This window comes from Mytilus galloprovincialis, chromosome 7 (assembly GCF_965363235.1).
Source record: "Mytilus galloprovincialis chromosome 7, xbMytGall1.hap1.1, whole genome shotgun sequence".
NCBI classification, from domain to species: domain Eukaryota; kingdom Metazoa; phylum Mollusca; class Bivalvia; order Mytilida; family Mytilidae; genus Mytilus; species Mytilus galloprovincialis.
Genome location: NC_134844.1, coordinates 48,707,840 through 48,731,827, shown reverse-complemented (window position 1 = coordinate 48,731,827; position 23,988 = coordinate 48,707,840). Strand labels below are relative to the sequence as shown.

The following is a 23,988-nucleotide window of genomic DNA, read 5'->3' as shown; positions in this document are numbered from 1 at the left end:
ATTTAGGAATATATAAATAGAAATATTTACGGAAAGTCCAAAAAGAAATATATAGTGAAAACCTACCTGAGACCGCTTAAATGAAGGTGAGACCCCCTGGTCTTTCAATGTCCATAAAATTTAATTAAATCATAGACTCTGTATACATAAAGGTTGTATTAGAAGGATTTCCCCGAATAATGTCAGATTCGATATCTATGGAGGGCTTATATTGTCACTTTTCAGCTAAAAATTATCAAAATTGTAGGACAAAGAGCATAGGGGAATAGTGAGAGCCCCTGATCTCTCAATCTTTCTAATATTAGGCAGACAGTTAGTGAATAGGTAGATACAAACGAGACTAAAAGGAATTTGGGTGCACTTCGGTTGCAGCCGGTTGGATATTGGATATCGAATATCGAATAACGAACGGGCTGCTAACTTCACATTCATTATGTATTACTTTAAACAACAAAAATCAAAACACATTTAGAATGTAAAATATTTAAACTACGATAATATTCAATGCCTTTCAGTTGCGCAAAATACTCCTACTGTGTGGTAATAATCCTGTCATGCACTTTAAGTCGATTGACTCATAAGAAAATTTCATTGTTCAGATCGATTAAATATTTCGATGGATTTTTTTAAAGCAACATATCTTATAAATACGTAAGCTATCGTGTTTCATTTCAAATGCATAATACTAGATATAAGATTACATCCACTATCATTTTCTGGACAGTTTGCACTTAAACGTTTATAAAAATTTAAGCCACAAAAATGTTTAAAAATATTAAAACAGTTATTTTCTTCTACATAATAGAACATTTCTTTACAGTTTCAACAACTGCTTTTGCAGCTCCTTTTACTCCAGTCCATATTTGGGAAAATGCATCTTCTTCCTTTTCGATCCCTGTTCTAGAGTTATCACGTAAAGCGGCTGCTTCCTGTTGTCTCCTATAGCTTTCTTCCACATCCCGCACTTTTCGTTCGTTTTCCCTTCTCAAATCCTCTATCTGTTGTTCTCGTCTGCGCTCGTTGTCCTCCATTTGTTTCTGCAGTTGCGTTATTCGGTCTTCGTTTGCTTTATTGGTTTGCATTTGTAGTTGCTCGGCTTGTTTCCTTTCCATTTCATGTAGCTTTCTTTCTAGCCTTTCTTCTTGTTCTTTATTTCGGGTTTCTTCTTGTTGCTTACAATCTTTCAACTCATTTGTCAACGCATTTATCTGGTCTCTTGTCTCTGCTTCCCGAGATTCTGCTATCTGTTTGTCAGTTTCGATCTTCTTGATCTCATCGGCAAGCTTTTCTTTTTCCTCATTCGCCAATGCAAACTTTTCATCAAATTCCATTTGAAGATGGCGATGAAGAGTTTCCACTTTTCGTCGTTCCTCTTCCTTCAATTTTCTCTTTACTTCATCTTCACGTCTTCGCAGTGTTTTTTCTGCTTCCTCATACATTTCATTTGTGTAGCAAAAACCACCATGTTTGCCTACAACCTCATCCACGCAGCCTATCAAATTTTTAACTTGCTGCTCTTGACTGTAACCAGAAAGTTTATTGTTAAACGGGATATAGCGGTGGTCACAAAGTTTGAGAATTGCCTGAAGTGACTGGGGACAATGTTTAACATATTCCCTTATGTCTAAATTATCATCTTCAAGATCGTCTGCTCTTGTAAAAACAACCATGAGGTAATTGTACATACCAATTCCAAAATGATCAACAAAATGTTTAACCGTATCTTGTTCTTCCTTTGTAAATCGACCAACGTTGACCGTTAGTAGAATAGCATGTGGTCCCGGCGCAGTCATCCCAATACATTTTACTATTTCCTTTGTAACTTGCTCATTTGTCATCCCTGTATCATATAGTCCTGGAGTATCCACAACCACTATTTTGCGGTCGAATCTGGTGTTCATTCCAAGCTTGCATTTGTTTGTAATAGAGGCTCCGCATACTTTAGATTCAAATTCACGTCTGCCTAAGATTGTATTTCCGGTGGCGCTTTTACCTGTCCCCGTTTTGCCAATTATTACAATTCGCAATTCAGTTGTGTCTATCACACCACTTAACTTTGGTCTCTTAGTTGCATCTAAAATAAAGGGTAGTCTTATATACGTTGATCTTTAAACATTGTGATCTATTTCAATGAACCAATTCGACAAACCTGCGATGCACATACATGCACAATTTGTTGCCGCGTTCATTTTGATAGCAAAACATCAATATATGAACGGCATACCTTTACGATTCGCAGGCTTAAATGATAAGTGTGTTATATATTAGAATGAAATTCAAAACAGTGTGGCTGTGGCCATTGATTGACACATTAAATTCATCCATTGACTGGGACAATTTACGTGAACGTTTGTCTGTAAAGACCACTGTTCACGACGTACCTACGATAGACATTTAAACTGTGGGGTCACCAAAGGGTTCTTAACGCCTTTAATTATAAAATAATTCGAAAAATTAATCAGGAATAACCTTTATGTTTTGATTTATATAATTGATATAAATCAAAACATCGTGTTATTTCTGATTAATTTTTCGAATTACTTTATTAAGGTGTTGAGAACCTTTGGTGACCCCATAGTTTAAGTGTCTTTAAAAAGTACATAGTGAGCATTGGTCGTTACATACAAACGTTCACCTAAATTGTCCCAGTCAATGGATGAATAAAATGTGTCAATCAATGGCCACAGCCACACTGTTTTGAATTTCATTCTATGTGGTTTCTTTCATTTGATTAAGAACTGAGATAACAACTGTTTATTGAATGTTTGCAGGCTTCAGTTGAAGATTATAAACATGACATCTTTTTTGCCATTTTGTTTTACTAATATGAGTTTGGTTATGGATCTATAGACATGTTTCAAGAAGATAAAAAAAAAAACAAAAACACAACATTAAATTAGAAGTCTGAAATCTTTGATGTTTACGACCAACATTAAATGTTTTAAACACGGGTTATAATTGCTTGAACAGTTTATGTTATACAATATGTAGTTTCATAACCAACCAAATTTACACAGTTCTTCGGCAAATATTGAAAACCAACGTTTGTATGATTGTGTATTATGTCCAATAAAAGACCCTAGGGGTTAGGGTATTAACATTGCGAATTACCTCTGTTCAAATAATCAGGGATATTTACTGGTCCTGTAGCACTAGCGTCACGTGAACTGCTACATATCCCGCATATCTGATCTTGTCCTTTGTTATTGTACGTACATACAAGACAGCTCCATTCTAAAATTCATTTAAAGATACATTTACTTTGATTTTCATTTCACACCGTACTTTCTCTAGATATGTTCAAATTTCTGTTATCTCATTTAAAGTAGCACTACACATGCTAAAGTCTGGCTTTTCTGACTGAAACAAACAGCTTTTAAGGATAAAATACTCCAAAATTACTCAATGGATTCTAAAAATCTTTTACTCATTTAAAAGCTGAAATATTACTCTTTTTAAATCTATAGATAGGTAAACGTTGTTTTGGTATGATCAATAACTCATTAACTGTAAAAAAAAATGATATTCCAACTTGAATAAGAATACCACATTCATGTTAAATGGTATTAAACATTTGTTTTCTTCCCTCTTACGGATCTTACACACGCTACAAAATCTTGTCTCATATTTGGTTTATATATGCCACCAGTGAGTGACGAGAGGCGACAAATAACAAAGGAACATTCAAACTTATAACTCGAAAATTAACCGACAACACTATGTCTAAAAAAGAAAAAAAAGACCAGCAGACAAACAATAGTACACAAAACATAACATAGAAAACTAAAAAATGAGCAACACGAGCCCCTACAAAAACTGGGGATGATCTCAGTTGCCCTGGAAGGTGAGCAGATCCTGCTTAAAAGGTGGCACTTGTCGTGTTCCTCATGTTAATATAAGTATGAACCCGGAAATAAGTTTAATTCGGTAGGTCAGAAATTGTAGTAACGACATTAGGAACATATACCCTATCATCTGTAAAACGGATTCAACCAAACTCGTGGTGGCGTCCGTAAAACTTACGAAGGGAGGATTTCAACTTCACCACTTGGAACTCTTGCTTTTAAAAGCTTACTTGTGACAGCAATCCTCTATCAAGGAAACCATGATAGGAAATACAAGTCCAGGAATATCGTATCAACTGGGATATATATATATACAATGCAGGCGCTTCTAGAATGTTGCTACATAGAAATGGAACATTCACAATTGGGAAGCTGTCTTTCGTGGTAAAGTTTTGTTTTAAACCGACTCTCATTGTCAATTTTGAGATGTAAGTCTAGATATGAGGCAGACTTAACTGCATCTGTGATTTCCTTTATCTTAATTTCGATGGATTAGATGAGTTCAACATAGTCCCCAAATTTTGTGTTATTTAGTGAGAAAACATCATCTATATAGCGGAAAGAAAAGTTTAGGATACGTATACTGACGTATTGTCTTTCTTATAAGACGTTCCTGTATGACGTTAGCCTCAAATGAATGAAGGAACAAGTCGACAAGAAGAGGGGCACACTTTTTTCCCATGGTGATGCCGGTTGTGTGTTGCAAAACACGTCCTACAAACGTAACAAATATTTTGTCAAGCAAGAAATCAAGCATCTTGATAACGCCAGTTACAGAGTTTTGTTTGAATCAGAGTGATGTTTTACAAAGTAGGATTTATCCCTCAATTAGACAAGATACGTGTATGTACTTTAGCAATTATTTTTTATGAATCAAAGCAGGATCAACTCTTTCAATTAAAGTCTTTTAGTTTGGAATTGGGAATACTTGTGTAATTGTGGTAGCCTCTTTATTTTGTTTATATTTTAATTGTAAAAAAAAGATGTAAATTATGTTAATATTAAATAAAAACTTCAAAACATATTGTCTAATATAAATTTTTATTACACTGAAACGTTTCCAAACATTATTTATGATTACTTGGATTTTATTGGTTAGTTGAAAGTTTTTCCACTTAGTTCCGAGGTTCTTTGTTATGGTTTAGAAGGACAAATGGGGTCAAAATGGACGGATGTATATGTCCAGTAGCTATTGAAGTCTTTGAGAATTTATAGAGAGTAGTTATGATTGTATTGTATTGTATTGTGACTTGACATTTTGACGTGAGTTTTCTTTATTTACTTCTTTATTAATAATTCTAATATATTTTCATAGATTGAATGATTTTTGGTATGAATGGTTATTTTTCTCTATGATTCCGAAAAGTATTATCACTACATAAAATGCATATATTATACACTTATTTTATTATATAAAGTACTGGTAATCATTCGTTAGAGCTATATGTAAATCACTTTAGAAAGCACACACATTCCGATCGATACTTTGAGGCGTATTCGATAAGACTTTGTTATGAGTAGATTTAAGGTTCATGTGGACCCTTTGGCTAAAATGGCCGTATTTTCACCTCAAAATTTACTCTGAGTACAGACAAACCTACCCATCTGTTAACAAATTCAGGCATAGCATGCCTTAGATAAATAAATGTCAAATATGTTTTATGTTTTAGAAAAATAAAATTACCAGGATTTTGCAGTGCACTTTTTTCATTCCTCCAGACGGTGCCAAAATAAACTAAGTTGGGAAACAGGTTTGAGAACTTCCCCACAAGTAATAATTTAAGTGAACAGTATTGATTGACATGGGCAATAGATGGACAATAGATACCTGACAATAACTGGTGATTTAACTGTGTACCTGAGTGGACCATATCAAGGGAAACTCAACTGTTTGTTAATTTTATCATCTTCTGCAGGACGAAAAAAAGTGCACGGCAAAATCCAGTTAAGTTATGAATTTTCTAAATCATACAATGCATTTGAATTCTATTTATCTAGGGCATGCGATGCCTTAAAACTTTTCCAGATGCACAGGTTTGTCTATATTCAGAGTAAATTTTGAGGTGAAAATACGGCCCTTTTAGCCATAGGGTTCACATGAACCTTAAATACCACCGTGTATTACATGTGTGAATTAGTCCGTACACAATAACATTGTTAATTGATTATAAATAGAAAACATAAACAAAATTAAAGCTGAATTAGATAGCAAACTACATTTCTGCACATATTTAAAGTATTGTCCGAGTTATGTTTTATTTTATACACAAGAACATTATTTATATTGTATGTTTTATAATTAGGTCTATGTTTAAATACCAGTATCACGGTGGGTATGGTTGTCCTGCGAGAGAACGTTCTGTGCTGGTGATTCGGTCCTGACGGGTGCTGGTGATCAATGAAAAAATGTAAACAAAGACGAAAATTATGATTTTTGACGTTTTCACTCATAAAAAATTGAAGAAAACAGTTGAGATTTTTCAATTTTGTTTCTTATGGGTTCATATGTAAACCATTAAAAAGTTGACCCTTTAAACTGTTTCAGTAAGCGTAACACAAAAATGCTCATTTTCAGAAAATCAGGAACTGAAAAAATTAAACAAAAATGCTCATAGAGTCCGCTTTCTATACCGTAATCCACACGACAAAACTATTTTGTGAAAAAACATTGCAATTTATTAAAATTTAGCATTTTCTCAATTTACTCATGTCCTGATACTGTGCTGGTGGGTCCTGTCATTGTGCTGGTGGGTCCTGATACGGTGCTGGTGATTTTGGATAAGAAGTTGGTCATATTTGAAACAAATTTTAAAAAATCAATAAAATTGGGCAGATAATTGTTGTCAATAGGATCTATGACTCCTATTTTAGTTCTTGTGCATCCATTTGGCTGTTTTATATGTGTTTTTAAATGATCGTAACTTGTATTACATAATTACATAAAAGGGCAACATCTTTCGTCAAATATCAGATAGCAAGATATAGTATCTAAAATAAGAATAGTTTTATTAAGATATTAAATGCCCCTTACATTGATGCTTCAACAATGATCAAAGCCCATGCCGCATAAACATGTTTGTTAGCGCTCCGCATACCCCTCCTCACTTCCACCCAATCAACCCTCCTCATTTCCTCCTTCATTGTTACAGTGGTGTACCAACACAACAATTTATCACATAAAATAAAAACACAAAGACACACATTATTGAACAACGAATGCTCGCAGGTACTGAAAGCTAGTTCAAAGCCGCATTTTCAACTAATAGATAAACCGTGTTCTCATATACGAAAATCCCAATCGTGTCGTTTAAAAAAGTCTCAAAAAATTAAGTTCACATTTTAATGTTTGATGAAGCAGAACTTTAAAAGTGTGTAGTGAATCTTGTGCTCACAGTAGTTATTGTCATTATTATGTTTACATAAGACTTATAAAGGAATTAAGAAGGTACCAAGAAATATTTTACAGTTCAATTTAATGATCATGAATGGAAGGAAATGGTACGGAAGTTTACATATGACAAAAAGAAATTGATAGTATTTTTTGGCGAAAGACTTAAACGCTTCTTTGTATTATATAGTACAGCTCTCCTATAAAAGCATGCAAAAAAAAACTTTGATTGAGTGACTTGCTTGCTATGTTTGCTTGGATGTTTTCAAACAATAGGTAGGCGGAGCTTCAATACATACTGGGATTTGATTGGACAAACACAAACTGACAGGAATTGAAGTTAATGTTTATTGTCCAAACAAATTCTAGTATATAGTAAACAGACTACTTACCTGTTGTTTACAAACATCCAAACAATCATAGAAAGCAATTTGATCAATGGTTTGCTTTGCATATATTTATAGAAGAGCTGTAAATTCTAAAAAAAAAAAATTCTTGTTGTCGTAGATGGTTAAATCCTCAACAAAATCTCAATAACTTTGTTAGAACGAATAAAGTTTTTAAATCAAATTTTCGTGAACTTTTTAGCTTCCACCCTGACGAGGCATGTTAGCTGTTCGTATGCTCTTGCACCTGACGCACGGAAACTTTCACATTTCCATCTTCTTTTCTGAAATATTTTACCCAGCTCATACTTGACAGGATTGTTATTCTAGTAAAATGTGTAACCAATGAATTTAACAGAAGTTAAAAATTCCACAATACTATATAATTCATTTTATGTGTCAATTTGTTTGAAAAAAGTCGAAAAGAAGAGAGTTTTTTTAATGTCATGATTATCTGTCGCTTTCTAGATCTATGCTTACTAGCATTTATTTCAGATGACATGGACTCCTCACTCTGGTGACCCTGCTGCCTTTCATAGCTTTATCCGTGTACATATATTAATAGATAAACAAAAGGCTGCAACTGGTATTTTTGTATTTAAAATGATTCGTTGTAACGAGAATATTTGTGGTGAATGGAAACTGTGAGGGTCAAAATCTTAAATTGCTTATAAATGTTGCTGGACCCAGTTTCGTTATCTGATCTGAATTTTCTGAAATGTGCAAGGTAGATAGACATTGGCCTTTTAATTTTTTTTTACTCGGTAAGTTTTGGCCTAATTGGTTGAACTTTTTCAATATAAAAGCCGATTTCAATGAGTGTGTAGACAAAGGGAATATCCTTGGTTATCTTGCTTGCAGAACAGAAAAGACATTGTTAGGTTATGTAAACTACACTACTTTAAGAGTAGACTAGTCCGACAAATGACACATCTTTCTGTCTGTAGGACCAGGCTACTTCGAAAGGAGGGTAGTATACCTTACCTAACAATGACTTCACGGTTTAGCTTACAAGTAAGCTAACCAAAGATATAACCTGTCCCCTGCCTACATACCCAATGGAATCGTCTGTAACTAAAAACTCGAATACATTTTAACAGACAGTGGTCATGTTTGTTAATGAATATTGTTTTTCCTAGATTCACTCTTGAAAAATCATTTGGTAACATTTGGTCAAGTAATTTCAGATTATATCTTTTTGTAATTGCGGACGCCAAGACAATACATGAATCTCACACGACCCCTCGACACAGGTGAGCTTATATATGATCTTATAGCGATTCGGGTTGATAACCAGTTGAAATTAAGCCAGTTTTGTGTGTGTGTAGATTTGTATTGTTTTAAACTGTTATGACCTTTTAAACTTAAATGTAGGTTTTTAATCTATGAATTTCTTTTTTAAACTTATATACTTGTTTTATACTCAATTGGTAGTATGAAGCTACGAGGTATTTTAATTTTTGAAATTGACATATTCTAGTCTGCCCTTTCATTGAATAGTGATATTTTTTAGTGTTCTATCGCACTTTCGAAAAAAAATACCTGATAACCGTTCAGACAAAAAAAATTATGATGAAAAAATCTTACAGATACAGCAAGTGAAGTGGTTCTTAATAGCTATAAGATCCATTTTTCTTTTAAAATACAACTTTTAAATCTTACGGGAAACTATTCCAAGCTTAAAACTTTCACTGTAACCTCGCTCTAACTTATCCCCCATCCCCCCCCCAAAAAAAAAACAAACAAACCCGCAATACTATTGTCATTCTTATAGTCAGCACTAAATTGTTCACAAACAAATGTGTTTTAAGCTGCTAAAGACATATGATTCAAACGCTCAGAAAGTCTTTTGTTCTATATTTTTGCTCTCCATTTTTATGCAAAACCTTTTACATTTTTATTTTATGGGTTATTGTTGAAGGTCGTACGATGACGTATGGGTGTTAACACATACTTCCTTTGGTTTCTTATGGAAAGTCCATTGACAACAAACATTCCACATCATCTACTTTATATAAGTATTGTATAAATTACAACGTATTTTGGTGATCTTGCAAAATGATAGTAATCCCGTAAATCGTAAACATATTTTCTTATCTTAAAAGGGGACAAGAAGGGTTCCATCAACAGGCCAATAAATAAGATTACAGTTAATTTAAAAAAAAAATAATAAAAAAATAGGGGTATTTGTTCTCTTATAATAACAGTAAACAGATTCACAACAATGTCAATTTCAAGAAAGCACACAACAGTTAATTAGTCAATAACGGTACAGCATCAATGATCTTGAAAATATGCCACTTTTAAGTAAAATATAAAGGCACAGAACCAGGACATAGGAGCACAGAACCAGGACCGTTTTTCTTATCACCAGCACAGCGTCAGGACAATTCCGTTTAACGAACTTGCACGACTTTTGCAATATAATATTGTTGTAATATACTTTGCATGGTACTTATGACGCATCAGAGAAAAATTAAGTAACAAAACTGTCGTTTTATTGCCGTTCTGATACAATGTAAACAAACCCACCAGCACAGAATCAGGACCCACCAGCACCTGACAGGACCAAATCACCAGCACAGTACGTTCTCTCGCAGGACAACCATACCCACCGTGAGTATGTAAATTTGAATTGGTTTGTGCCACGGCAGTAATTACCTTGCTCCACAATTTGGTAAGGATTAGTATCGTGTTATTAGAATTATAATGTATTTTGTTTAAAAAGGTTGAAGTAACTATGGAGTATGTTTAGCAAATTAACCTGACGATCTCGGGATATGGGTATTTAGTCGGATCTTAACACGTACTTGTGATTTGTTTAAAACCGGTTTTAACGAAGAAATGTCGAAATGTTCAGAACTTAATTAAATCTGTTTTTGGGTAAGATGGTGCAAGCATACGATTTTTATGTGTCTTACACTTTGAGAAGCGAATAATCTTTAGCTACTTTATTTAAATATTGTGTAAAAACGTTAATTATGAGCTATGAAAGTCAAGTGGCTCAAACATTTTACTGAGGAAGTTTTAAAAAAATGCAAAGAAATATTTTAACAGTGGGTTAGATTTCATTAGTCTTTACTATCTATAGATTAACAACTTTTGGTTATATTTATAATTTAGAATCATCATTGAAGGTGGAGCGCGATTGCACAGTTAATTAATTATATTGATGTGCCATTTGTATGCAAGAGTGACATTCCGTTGTATTATGTGCCAATTCGAAAAAGTTATGCGAGAATTGTCTCCATTTAACAGGTTAATTATTTTATAATTAAGTTTAGGTTTCTGATATAAATTTGAATAGTTACAAAATGTATCAATTCAATATATTTCAGTTTTTGTTATTGGTGTATAAAAACATTGATGTAAGAATATAATTTCATAAATTTGAAACGTTTAAAATGATTACATACCAATATAAAGAACCGTTCATCATTTTTGAAAAAGACTATGATTGAAATTCTATTAATTTATCTTCCCTTCATGATAGATTGATTGGGAAATGAACCAAAGTTCTCTAAAGGTAATCACAGAGAGGACTAGCAAGCAATTTTTAATTGTAGCTTATTTAACGTTTAAACAACTTTCCACTATAAACAAATGTTACTTTATACAAATATAAGGACCTTATTAGCTAAATCTACAAATTTTATTCGATATTATGAATTTTTATTACAATAGATTAATATGCTAGTATGTTAAGCACATAGTTTTGATAAAAAGTTATTTCCCTTGATTTTGAATGCTTTCAATATTTGTTTAATTTATCAATGTTGTTAATCTGAACCACTACATACATATATTATATGTAAAGACATTAATACTATGATCTGATGATTAAAAATAATATTTGATCTCATTATTTTCATAACTTAACTGTATTTTTGAAGTGCAATGTTTTGTATAATACCATTATATGCAATGAAAGATTATTATACTTAGTATGTGTATAACTGAATTATTGTTTTATTTGTAAAATTAGTATAACTTTATCAATGTTAAACAGGGTGTTTTACGTTACTGATTAATTATTATCCTGAACCCTATCAAAGTAACTTTAGTCTTTTATAAAGCCCAAAAGTCAGCTATTACATTATGTGTAAAAAAGTCAAATGTTTTAATACTATTGCTAGATGAGAGATTCACATATTGATTAAACTGATGGGTGTCCTACCTCATTTCACCTTTCGTCTTTGGGGACCTATAAATTATGAATTAGAAGAAAAATTCAAATTGACCAAAAACTGGGACACGGGTTTGTTGAAATTACTCCCTTTAATTACACAATGAGTTTGACCGCACATATGTGATCTGTTATGTAGTAATAAGATATTGTCAAAGCTCCTTCCCAATCCAGACAGTCTACGATAAGAGAATATTAAAAGAGTGCCCAGCTGTATATAACCAAATATCAATATCCAACATAGTGACATTTATGTACCTCCATACTTATATAAACTACTGTAAATTGCAATGCAATAATGTTTGAATAAGACCGCATAATTTATCTTGTGGTCAGAGATTAACAGCAGGACAGTTGGTATCAATGGAGGACTAAAAGATAAGCTTCTTCCATGTGCACGTATATAGATAATATTTACCATGTGCTGTCATTAACATACTTTGACACAACCTTGACCTATAATGGATTACTTTTACAAATTGTTACTTTGATTGAGAGTTGTCTCATTTACACTCATACCACATCTTCCTATATCTATTTGATTATTATTTGACTCCCTTTTGGGACATGATAATGACTCTAGAATGTTTTCAAAATGTTTAGATGGATAAATACTTCAATATAATGTGATAAAAACATCTTAAAATATTACTAAAAAGTACTGCTACTGTAAGTGAGACCGATCAACTTTTCAGATAACGATAGTCGACTATATAAAGTAATTAAGAAAGCAAACAAACAATATACAATTATGTTGCCAGTAAGTGATTAAATATAAAAAGATGTGGTATCAGTGACCAATGACACAACGCCCCATCCAAGTCACAATTTGTAAAAGTAAACCATGATAGGTCAAAGTTAGACCTTCAACACGGAGCCTTTGCTCACACCGAACATTGATCAGATAAGATAATATAATTGTTAACAAATATGGCATAACATACCACTGGAAGCAGTATTCTGTAGATATGGTGACCAAGTGTTTGCAGATGATGGTTTTGTGTTCAAACAAACCTCACATGTACGATTAGATGCATTATTTACTAAAGTACAAACACTGCATTCCCATTCACTACAAGATAATAAGGTAAAATACATTCAGTAGTATTACTTGAACAATATGTTGTCATTGATTGTTTTTTTTTCTCATCTTCTATCTAAACTCTTGGGCAAATATCGTAGTCTTTGATAACAGGCAGATGAATTCATACAAAATTTGGAAAGCCAAAGCCATTCACTTACATTGTAGTTGTCACACTATATTATGATTATCGCTCGTACGAAATAGTGGGCCTTTTCATATAAGAAAGTCTAGTGATATTTATACGAACAATCATTATATAACTAGAACACACCCGTGGGCATTCAGAGCGTGGTTGAAAGTATGTAAAGTGTTGTAGGAAGAATTTTGTAAAATATTTAATGACTTGAGAATTTTAGGAAAAGTATCAAAAGTCATAGGTACTTGGGGACAGGAAAAAGTTTTTTGTATCCCTCCTCTTATTTCCAAAATTCCCAATTTTTGGTTTTCTTTTTATTTCATTATGAACATACATTTAGTATATTATGAACATTCAAGGCAGGAGCTTGTAATTCTGTGGTTGTCGTTTGTTTATGTGTTATATATTTGTTTTTTGTACACACATAAGGCCGTTAGTTTTCTCATTTGAATTGTTTTACATTATCATTTCGTGGTCTTTTATATCTGACTATGGGTATTGACTTTGCTCATTGTTGAAGGCCGTAAGGTGACCTATAGTTGTTAATTTCGGTGTCATTTTGGTCTCTTATGGAGAGTTGTCTCATTGGCAATCATACCACATCTTTTTTTTTGTAATCAATGAATTTATGTAAAGGATTTAAAGACTGGAGAATTTCAGAAGTGGTATCAAAAGTCGTAGGTACTTTGGGACAGGACAATTGTTTTTCTAGCCCGGCTCCTCCTTTTCCCCCAAAAAATGTTCTCTATTAATTTTAATAACATATGAATAATTTTTAATGCTTAACTGTATATTTTGAACATTCATAAAGGGGGGTGGTGGTGTCGTAGTGTTCCTGCTCCCGATATCCTGGGCTTACATGTACAAACATGAAATCCCGAGGTCCCGAATTTAATAAGAATTAAATATCCCGTCATCCCGAAATTCCGATCTTAAAAGCACCCGATCCCGACGTCCCGAAAAGGTCCTGCCCCCTCTCATTCATTACTATAAAGTGTATTTTGTTTTTACTTTTAAGTCTCAGTTTAATGATCGATCCACGGCGGTCATTGATATATTATACAGACCATCTCTATCTAATAAACTCTGTGACCGCCGTGGATATCATAGTTAACTTGAAAATGATATCAGACAGAAAATACTCTTTATTCGTAGTATATGTATGTTCAAGGTATACAGAAAAACGCAAACCGGAAGTCTAAAATGACTTAAAATTTCGTCCAATGACGAAAACATATCCGGACGCCTTTTTTCTCGTTTTTCTCCCAAAATAACTCAATCTGAATAACCATATGAATGGATGACAAATATGACTATCCACTGTACCTATAGGACATAGACGATGATGATTGATTTATTGTGGAAGGAAGAGAAGCGACACCCAAAATGAGGTCTTCTCGTTTAATCATTATATAATAATAATATAATATAATAATTCTATATTTTAGGACATAGACGATGATGATTGATTTATTGTGGAAGGAAGAGAAGCGACACCCAAAATGAGGTCTTCTCGTTTAATCATTATATAATAATAATATAATATAATAATTCTATATTTTAGGACATAGACGATGATGATTGATTTATTGTGGAAGGAAGAGAAGCGACACCCAAAATGAGGTCTTCTCGTTTAATCATTATATATAATAATATAATATAATAATTCTATATTTTGTAATCTTTATAATGATACTGTTAATATTTGTTATCATTTTATCATTATTTAATATTATTATTATATTCACTGATTAATTTTTATGCAATGTTAGAACATTCTATGTAAGATAATTCTAATCGATATGCATGCTCAAACAGACTTAATTCCATCCCAAATCATGCTCTCAGATATGTCTTAGGAAAGATCTTAGGACTCCATCGATAAGGAGGCTCCTACCTTATATACATGCCATCGAGTTACATTTTGATATTAACAACCATTTACGAACTTGTCTTTTAGTTTCTCTAAAATGCATTTTAAACAATTATATAATAATATATGCATAAACACAACCAGACTTTGACGTGCTGTAATCATCTGAATGACACTGTGATAAAGACACTATTCGATGTCATTAGTTTTTGACTTTTTTATTTTTTAACAAATAAACGATAGTTTCTGGATCATTTATTATTAATCAGCAAAAAGAGATAACTTAATTTATTTGGATTATTTTGCCGAAACAATCAAATAATCAAAGAAAGCAAAATAAACTCTTACCTTTCCATGTTGGAGTATTTATCAAATGATCATTTTAATGTGTGTGTGCATGTATATATACAATATACGAAGTATGATTTATTTATAGTAAATGGAAAACCAATGTGTCATATATCTATTTTTAGATTGATTCAAGGAAATTTTCTTTTTTGCAAACTTTAGTCACTGTATGTCTTCAATAGAATTATGCATGCAACGTTAATATCTTCTAGCTATAGTATAACTAACATTCGTTTATATCAACATGATCAAATCTGATAACACTGTTATAATAATATATATTAATATTATTGTGCTATTTAAAGATCCTTAAATTATCCTAAATAAATCATGGTTTGAACTAAAATTAGACCTTTGGAATTTTTGAAAAGTTTATTTTTAGAATACGTTTTCTTCCTTGATTCAGTATTGATTTAGGAAGTTGAAAATAAAAACCCACAATAATGTGATGTTAAATTATCGATTTGCATTGATGTGGTCAGCGACTTCTTAAATGGAAGACCAAGGTGCTTTTGGGTTCGACATATGTAGCCGTGACGAAACTGGAGAACAGCATATCGAAGAGACAGGTATATATATATAAAAATATATTGTTAGAGAATAACAGAAATGAAATATTAATTTTGTTGTCCCAATTAAGGCCCATTGATGGCCAGTATAAGATTCACAAACACAAACAATTCACTATGATTTCGTTAAACATTTTCCCATTGAAATTTCATGATTCTAAATCAAATGCTATATACGCGATCGCAATCTTACTTTGGCATGTTGGATATATGGTATATATGTTAACATATACGATGATTGATAGGAATACCCCTTTGATTTTCAAGTAACTTTTTGGTAGATCAAGTTCATATTTCTAAATATAGATATGTGTTAGAAAATATTACTGTCTTAATTTATATGGGAAAAGTGTGTGAACTTCTAACACACTGTGACTTGGATGGAGATTTGTCTCATTGGTACTCATACCACATCTTCTTATATCTATTAAGAATGTTTTCAACTTAAATGACCATAGTGAAGATAACCCATGGCTTAAAAATAAAAAATAAGACGAAATCGTTTTGCTATTTATACAGGATGGACGTGCGAATCATGTACATTTTTGAACCAGTGTGATAGCAGATACTGTCAGGCCTGTTATGGAATCAGAATGCCAAATAATCATGATGATAATATGGATGCTGAACCTTCTTATGATGATGAAATTCTCGGTGAGTACTTTTTACGAATAAGAAAAAGTTTTATTCATGCCGAGCTTAGCATAAGTCATCCTTACATGGCCTTAGTGTATCTAATATGTGCCTCGGAAATAAAAAAAAAAAACAAATTTCACGTATTAAAAGTAGCTAAGCATGACAAGGTTAGAATATATTTACTTGTTATAATATAAAATTAAGAATGGAAACGGGGAATGCATCAAAGAGACAACAACCCGTCCAAAGAACAGACAACAGTCCACGGCCACCGATGGGTATTCGACAGGGCAAGCAAATACAAAACCTGGAGCGGCTTCAGCTGTCCATTTAATAATAATGTATACTATAGTTCAGAGAAAATGGACATTATAAACTCCAAAACATATAAATGAACTGATATCAAAAACACATACTAGACTTACAAAGACCAGAGCTTCCTGATCACTTGGGACAGTCGCAAATATTTGGTTGGGATAAACATGATTTGAGAGATCTCAACCCTCCCTCTACTTGTTTTGATGCAGCGTTTGTGTATAATAGTATTTAGGATTGCAAAATGATAGGCACATCAGACTAACAAATTTGTCTTTTGTAAAATCATGTTATTACAAAACACCTATTGATCTCTTTTTGTTATTTTACTGCGGAAAACCAAAGAAACAGTTGTGAAAAACTTCACAAAAATCGTATGTCTTTTCAAATTTTGAAGTATGGTCATATTGTGACTATATAACTTTGTAAGTTTTGACTAATTCATTTATAGTATTTGATTCTGTGCAATACTTAATATCATTATCAGTTTGTTTGAGGATGTTTTAGATAACGTAATATTTCTCTGGCCAAAAAAAAAAATATGTCCTCAAAGCTTCTTTTTTTAGTGTGCATTTCCATTTCACCATCATACCATAGTAACCCCACCATTACTTTTTTCTTGGTATCAGTCTTTGTTATCCTCATTCCAATGTTACTTAACGACAAGTTTGGTTGTTACCGTAAATGCAAATGGTAATGACCATACATGGTGAGACAAACAAGTGTTCAGTTTGCATTTATGATAGGTTAATGCTATAAAACATAATGAAAACCTGTCCAATGGTGCGCACTTCGATGTGACACAATGATAAAAATATAATATGTTCAATATCAATACGAAGATGTGGTATGAGTGCCAATGAGACCCCCTTGTTTTGAGAAAAGGAAGAATTCAATGCAAAGCAAAACGCTTCTATTTGTAAAACACAGTCTATTCACAAACGCACAAATAAATGTTGAATTTCAATAAGCAAGAATTTTACCATGTTAACAGGTCAAATCTTGCTGTCTTACAATATTAGATGTAAATATAAGTATCAACATTTAAATTTAACATTTTTTTCTTTTCTTTAAGTTTGGAAATGTGATGAATGTCGACATACAAATTATGTCGCCGACAAGTACTGTGACATGTGCAGTGAGTTGCGCCATGATGATGTACCTATCACTACATTGTCGCAGTTAACACGGCGTTACAAGTCAGCAAAAACAGGTAATATAAATAAGAAGATGTGGTATGATTGCCAATGAGACAAATCTCCACAAGAGACCAAATGACACAGAAATTATCAAATATAGGTCACCGTACGGCCTTCAACAATGATCAAAGCCCATACCGCACAGTCAGCTATAAAAGGCCCCAAAATGACAATGTAAAACAATTCAACCGAGAAAACTAACGGCCTAATTTATGTACAAAAAATGAACAAAAAACAAATATGTAACACATAAACAAACGACAACCACTGAATTAGAGGCTCCTGATTTGGGACAGGCACATACATACAGAATGTAGAGGGGTTAAACATGTAAGAGGGAACCAAACCCTCCCCCTAACCTGGGACAGTGGTGTAACAGTACAACATAAGAGTGAACTATAAAAATCAGTTGAAAGAGGCTGAACTCATCAGATGGATAAAAATACAAATACTACAAATACAAGTGGACGTTTTTTTTAATGTATAAAACATGCAGATAAATAGCTGTTTGCCAGCATGATCACTTCCCTAAATGAGGTCGGTTTAGATGATCGATGTCTGCGGCTTTTCTCTTAAAACTAATGACGGATGACAATTGATTGTTGAGAGTGTAATTTTATTCACAGTTTACCAGGACGGTAACGCGAACAAGCTCTACTGTATGTGATGAATTTAACACAAACTTTTATAGTATATTGTCATTTTGATGTTAATGATACCAGTAGAAAGTTAATTAAGATCAATTCTGATTCTTTTTTTTTGATAATAAATGAAATATTTCGCCACTGGAACAAACTATCATAGAACCAACGCTTCATTGATTTTCAAAGTAGGTTAGAGTTTTGTTCCGTTATTGTGTGGAATTAATACCTTTTGATTCTTTTTTGTCAGACGTTAGACATTTTGTCGCGATAACGAAACAACGCGGTCATACATTCTTTTGTTGGCGACGTCGGTGTAGGCGATGTCAACAGCTATATTCAGGCTGTGGTCAACAGTTTTTAAGACACCAATAGCTTTGTCAAACCTTCATGCAATTTTATGATATTTGGACAGAACCCTTAACTTTTTATAATCAAAAGACAAGAGGTAAATTTTGAAAATATAGTTTTTCCGATTTTTACCATATTTTACTGATAAACGGACTTCAGATTGTGTAGGTGTTTAACATAAAGGTACACTTTAGACTTCAATAATTTTTTTAAAATGTCATGGAATTCTATGAAAAATAGCAAAAGCCTTTTAATGATAAAGAGGTAATTTCTACATGAATCCAAATTTTGAAAATATATTTTTCGTTTTCATATTTTACTGAAAAGTGGGCTTTGTTGTTCTTTGCAACTAATTTTAATACAAGTCTGTGGATAAATTTTCAAACATCTGTCAATTTTTCAAAACTTCATGGAAAGTTTTGAAACTTGAAGCTTCTTCAACAACAAGAAATAGCATCTGCAAAAACATATCGATTAAAATATTATTTTGGTTCTACAAAAAAATAGAAATAGATTTTGACTGTAACATCGGCAACATCAATCGCAGACGAAACACAGGTGTCCGTGAAACCCTTTATGATTAAAACAAAATAAAATCTAGTATTGAAAAGGCCCAAGATCTCTGATTAATCTTTGATCATCATTAATTACTATTATTCTTATTTATATAAGATTTGTGAAAAAAGGATTTAAAAAGAAGGAGAATATACAAAGATCACCATGCAAAAACAAAATGGTCATAATAAATGCTCCTTGATAACACAAAAAAATGAAAGCAAGACTGAGGAAACGGACCTGAACAAAAGATCGCTCTCAGATAGACAAAATGGGTTAGCAGTCTCTGCTCGGCTAGTGTCACCCGTCGTGATTCTACAATCCGTGATTTAGTCATAATATAAGAAAAAATGCCCTATCGAACGTTAATTGTCTGTTATCTTATCAGCAGACATAAACAAGTTCAGAAATTATGGGCATTCACATATGTTACCCTAATACATAGCCAAATATGATCATTTTGTAGTAAATACAGTTTTTTTAATGGTAAATGATAAATAAGACCTTTGTCAATTAAAGAACAAAAGCATTTAAATATCACAAAATGTAAAACAGACGGTGAAAGCAAACGAAAAATTTATCCAACCGAAACAGTTGCCTTCTAAGGCATCATAATTGGAGTTTCTAATGCTAATGTCATTGTCCATACACCCCTTTGTTTTAAGTGTATGTGCCAAACATATAAATAAGGCTTCGTATTTGAAATTGTATCTCTAAAAAGATTATGGATTGGTGGGATTGGTATTGTAAGTACAGTGGCAAACATTATTAAATAAACGAAAACTTATTGATGTGATAGATTATGCACCCTGCTTTACTTGATTATCTTTGAGTTAGTTAAAAAATTATCGGCTTCATTGAGACATGTTACCATACCCGACCAGTCCTTACACTTACTTCGAAATGCTGCATTATCATTTGAGAAGTATACATATAAACTTTCAAGACGTAACTTTGACCCGCTTATCTTATGGTTATATACAATACATAAACCGATACACATTTATTTTATATCAAGCAGAGTAAACAGTAATTGTAAATAGTTCAAAATTTTGTTGTTAAAATCTTAACATTACATTCTGAATATGACTTGGCTGTTGTCTGCTTATGCCCATCTTCATATGACACATCGGATGTGGAATACAACGCATTATCGAAGAAGCACGAAATATGTATAATTGGTGATACGTCTTTGAACGACAAATGTTGAAAAAGATTGAAAAGGAGAAAGAAGATACAAAAGAAGCAAACCCCACTATGGTCGAAAGATAAAAACTAAACAAAACAATCTCTCCAAAACAACATAAAGCAGATAGATCACCAAGGCAAACTAAGGTTCACCGAAAAGGTTATCAGTTCACGATCTAGTGGCCATTGGCAAGTAAAATTCCACTTATTTATTACGTTCATGGATATACATTCAACGTAGTTAAGACATTTTTGTTATTTAAACGCTGTTACATGAACTCAGATTAATTTTTCAGATTGCAAGTGGGCCGAGAAAAATTCTCCCTTTGCAAATATGGAAGAAGATGCTGAAAGACGAATCTTGCTCATAGGTAAAACTGGGTCTGGTAAAAGTGCAACTGGTAATAATATTCTAAATACAAATGTCTTCCATTCTGCTGTTTCTGGTGAGTCTGTCACTGCGAAATGCCAGGTATCACAAGCAACAAGATTTGGAAGAATGATAACAGTAGTAGATACCCCAGGACTCTTTGATACTCGATTTACTAATAGAAATATATCAAATGAATTAGTAAAATGTACAGAAATGATTTTACCCGGGCCACATGCTGTTGTACTTGTTACTAGGATAGGAAGATTCACTAAGGAAGAACAAGATACTGTTCAATATTTTGTCGATCATTTTGGAGAGGGCGTATTTAGATATATGATTATTCTTTTTACAAGAAAAGATGATCTTGTTAAAGATAATATCTCCCTCGACCAGTTCATAGTTGATTCAACTCCTGAGCTGAAATCGTTACTGCATAAATGTAATAACCGCTACATATCCTTTGATAACAAAACAGACAATGCATCGAAAGAAAAACAATGTACAGAGTTAATTCTCTTGATTAATGAAATGCTACTGGAAAATGATGGACATTTCTTTACCAACGAAATGCTGATGGAAGCAGAAAGTAGTTTACAAATAAGGTTAATACAAATAGCTGAAGTAGAAGAGGAAAAGCAAAACGAGGAAATAAATAAAATAAAACGCAAAGAAAGGAGGAAGATAAGAAAGGAATTAGACAGTAAAATTATAGAAACAGACGAGCTTTACTGTCTTAAGCTGACAAACGAATGGGAGACTGAGGACCAGAATTTTAATACAAGGAATTTAGAAAGGGAAAAGGAACGTCTTGAGAATGAACTGAAAGAAGCTAAACAAAAATTGAACAAATAAATTTGTTCGTGTACAGATTATACTTTATACGAGAAACTGTGTTTGAAAGAAAACGACTGCATGTTATAGAATGTTAGTTAACACAAAATCTTGCCAATACGGTACACATTTGTGAAGTGTTTTTACATTTTTATGACAACACAACAACGGCGTGTTAACATGTTCCACATTTGTACTTGCTGGTATTAATATAATTAATCTTTACATAACATTTGTTTTTGTACTGTACCTTCATAAAGAAAAATCCTCACTCTGAAAGTTAAATAAAATGATAATTTATACACATCAGAGTACCGATATGGCACCGATCTCATATTTTATTTTTTAGAAATTAGGAGTAAAAAAATGTTCAAGGCATCTATTTCTTAAAAAAAAGTATGCCTTGACAAATAAGATTTTTTTTTAATATACGGGAAAATAAACAAACCAATATAAGTTATGCAATTGTTACAAATTCGACTTACGCAAAGATTTATTTTAGGTAATTCTCAGTACAGAACATTGTGTCGTTCGGAAGTCAGTTTAATAAGGTTGTCTATAGTTCAGGTTGGATTAAACCAGAAAATGAACATTGTTTCTGGATCCTACTAAAAGTAGGTGATAAACCGAACAATAGGTGCAATATGTGTAAGGAAATCGACATGACGTCCTGTTATACAACTTTATCAATGACTGATTGTTCATGCCGAGATATGTGCGTGAAGCTAAGTCTACACATGTTCCATGAAACATGCAAATAAAGCAGATTTCTCAGAATTTGCAATTTTGGTTGTCGATTTCAATATACCTACATATAATGAATAATTAAGTCTTTCAGATAACTTGTTATTTTAAGATGTTATCATAACCTTCGTGGTTATTACAAAAATCATATGTTACAGATATACAAGTATGTAACATGACTGGTTGTCATATAGCTACTTATTTACCTCGATTCCGACTTAAATTAAAACAATGTATAATGTATAAAAAAACAAAAAAATGAATAATGTATAAAAAAAAACAAAAAAAAAACTGACTGTAGTTTTTACAAGAAAAGGTTTTATTCGCAAATAACAATGCAACCCAACGACATAAATTACAAAAATTAAAAAAAAAAACAGCTGGTGTCGGGCATCCATTTTTCAGCAATAAACAGGTTTGCATACAAAATAATAAACTTTATATAGTATGGTATCTAAAATTTGTAAATCTATTAAACAAATGATACCAAATATTTACCATCAAACTAATTTCGGCGTATTTTTAACTGAAGCATAAACTTCAAGACATAAAATAAAACCAGCAATAAGTTATCGGAATTTTTATAGGGACAAGCATATAATGATAAATTCAATAGTGTTTTGTTTTAATTCAAGACCCTCACAGTATTTGTTTGTTATGACGGATTCGACAACTGGCTATCAATTTTGTTATGTTATGTGAATTAACAGTGGGAGAAAAAGTGCTATTTAGTTGATGTAATTATCTCCTAATTGCGTTTTAACTCAGGTCCTTGTACTTAACATAAACATACATGAATACTTGGGAATATGCTCCCAGGTTTACACAATTTCTCCATGCATACACCATCTAGACTACTAGCAATCCTGTCTATGCTTTCACCCGAAAGGATAATGTTACATTGCAATCTTTGCAAGTTCTTTGAAATTTCAATTTTCATCAATTTATTTTCTATTTATTTTGGTCTAAAGTTTCAATTCACATTAAATAAATAAAATGTCTTTTCACTACATCAATATTTATAATGAAGCTTTGCAACAAACAATTAAAAAAGTCGAAATATGTTTATTTCAGTCTGGTAGTTACAATGCAGATTGCAATTTTTAGTTTCACCCCCTTTATTTCAAGCAATAAGATGATTCGCGCACATATTGTTTTTACACTTAATTTTTCAGATTCTTAAGAATTTGTTTATTAAATCTTATATGGACCACATACAATGTTTAAATAGGAAGAAATGCTTAAAAGCTGTTTTTTCGCAGATGGCGGTATTTTGGGCAACTTAATGCGTTGTTATGATTTGCTGTTTGATTAGAAGTAAGCATAATTTTAGGGAATTT

The 23,988-nt window shown here is 32.4% G+C and overlaps 2 protein-coding genes across 2 annotated transcripts; one reads left to right on the top strand and one right to left on the bottom strand.

Annotated features, from left to right (window-relative positions):
* Positions 1-456: 456 nt before the first annotated feature.
* Positions 457-15,324, bottom strand: LOC143083160 (uncharacterized). The gene is made up of 4 exons (XM_076259390.1): positions 15,247-15,324; positions 12,750-12,877; positions 3,112-3,234; positions 457-2,074 (listed from the first exon to the last, which is right to left on the bottom strand). The coding sequence occupies exons 1-4, from the start codon at positions 15,252-15,254 to the stop codon at positions 795-797; spliced, it is 1,539 nt and encodes a 512-aa protein (XP_076115505.1). The 5' UTR covers positions 15,255-15,324; the 3' UTR covers positions 457-794.
* Positions 15,325-15,435: 111 nt separating this feature from the next.
* LOC143083161 (GTPase IMAP family member 9-like) lies at positions 15,436-22,210 on the top strand. The gene is made up of 4 exons (XM_076259391.1): positions 15,436-15,815; positions 16,335-16,469; positions 17,842-17,979; positions 20,997-22,210. Exons 1-4 carry the CDS (start codon positions 15,740-15,742, stop codon positions 21,923-21,925), a joined length of 1,278 nt encoding a protein of 425 aa, XP_076115506.1. The 5' UTR covers positions 15,436-15,739; the 3' UTR covers positions 21,926-22,210.
* Positions 22,211-23,988: the final 1,778 nt, after the last annotated feature.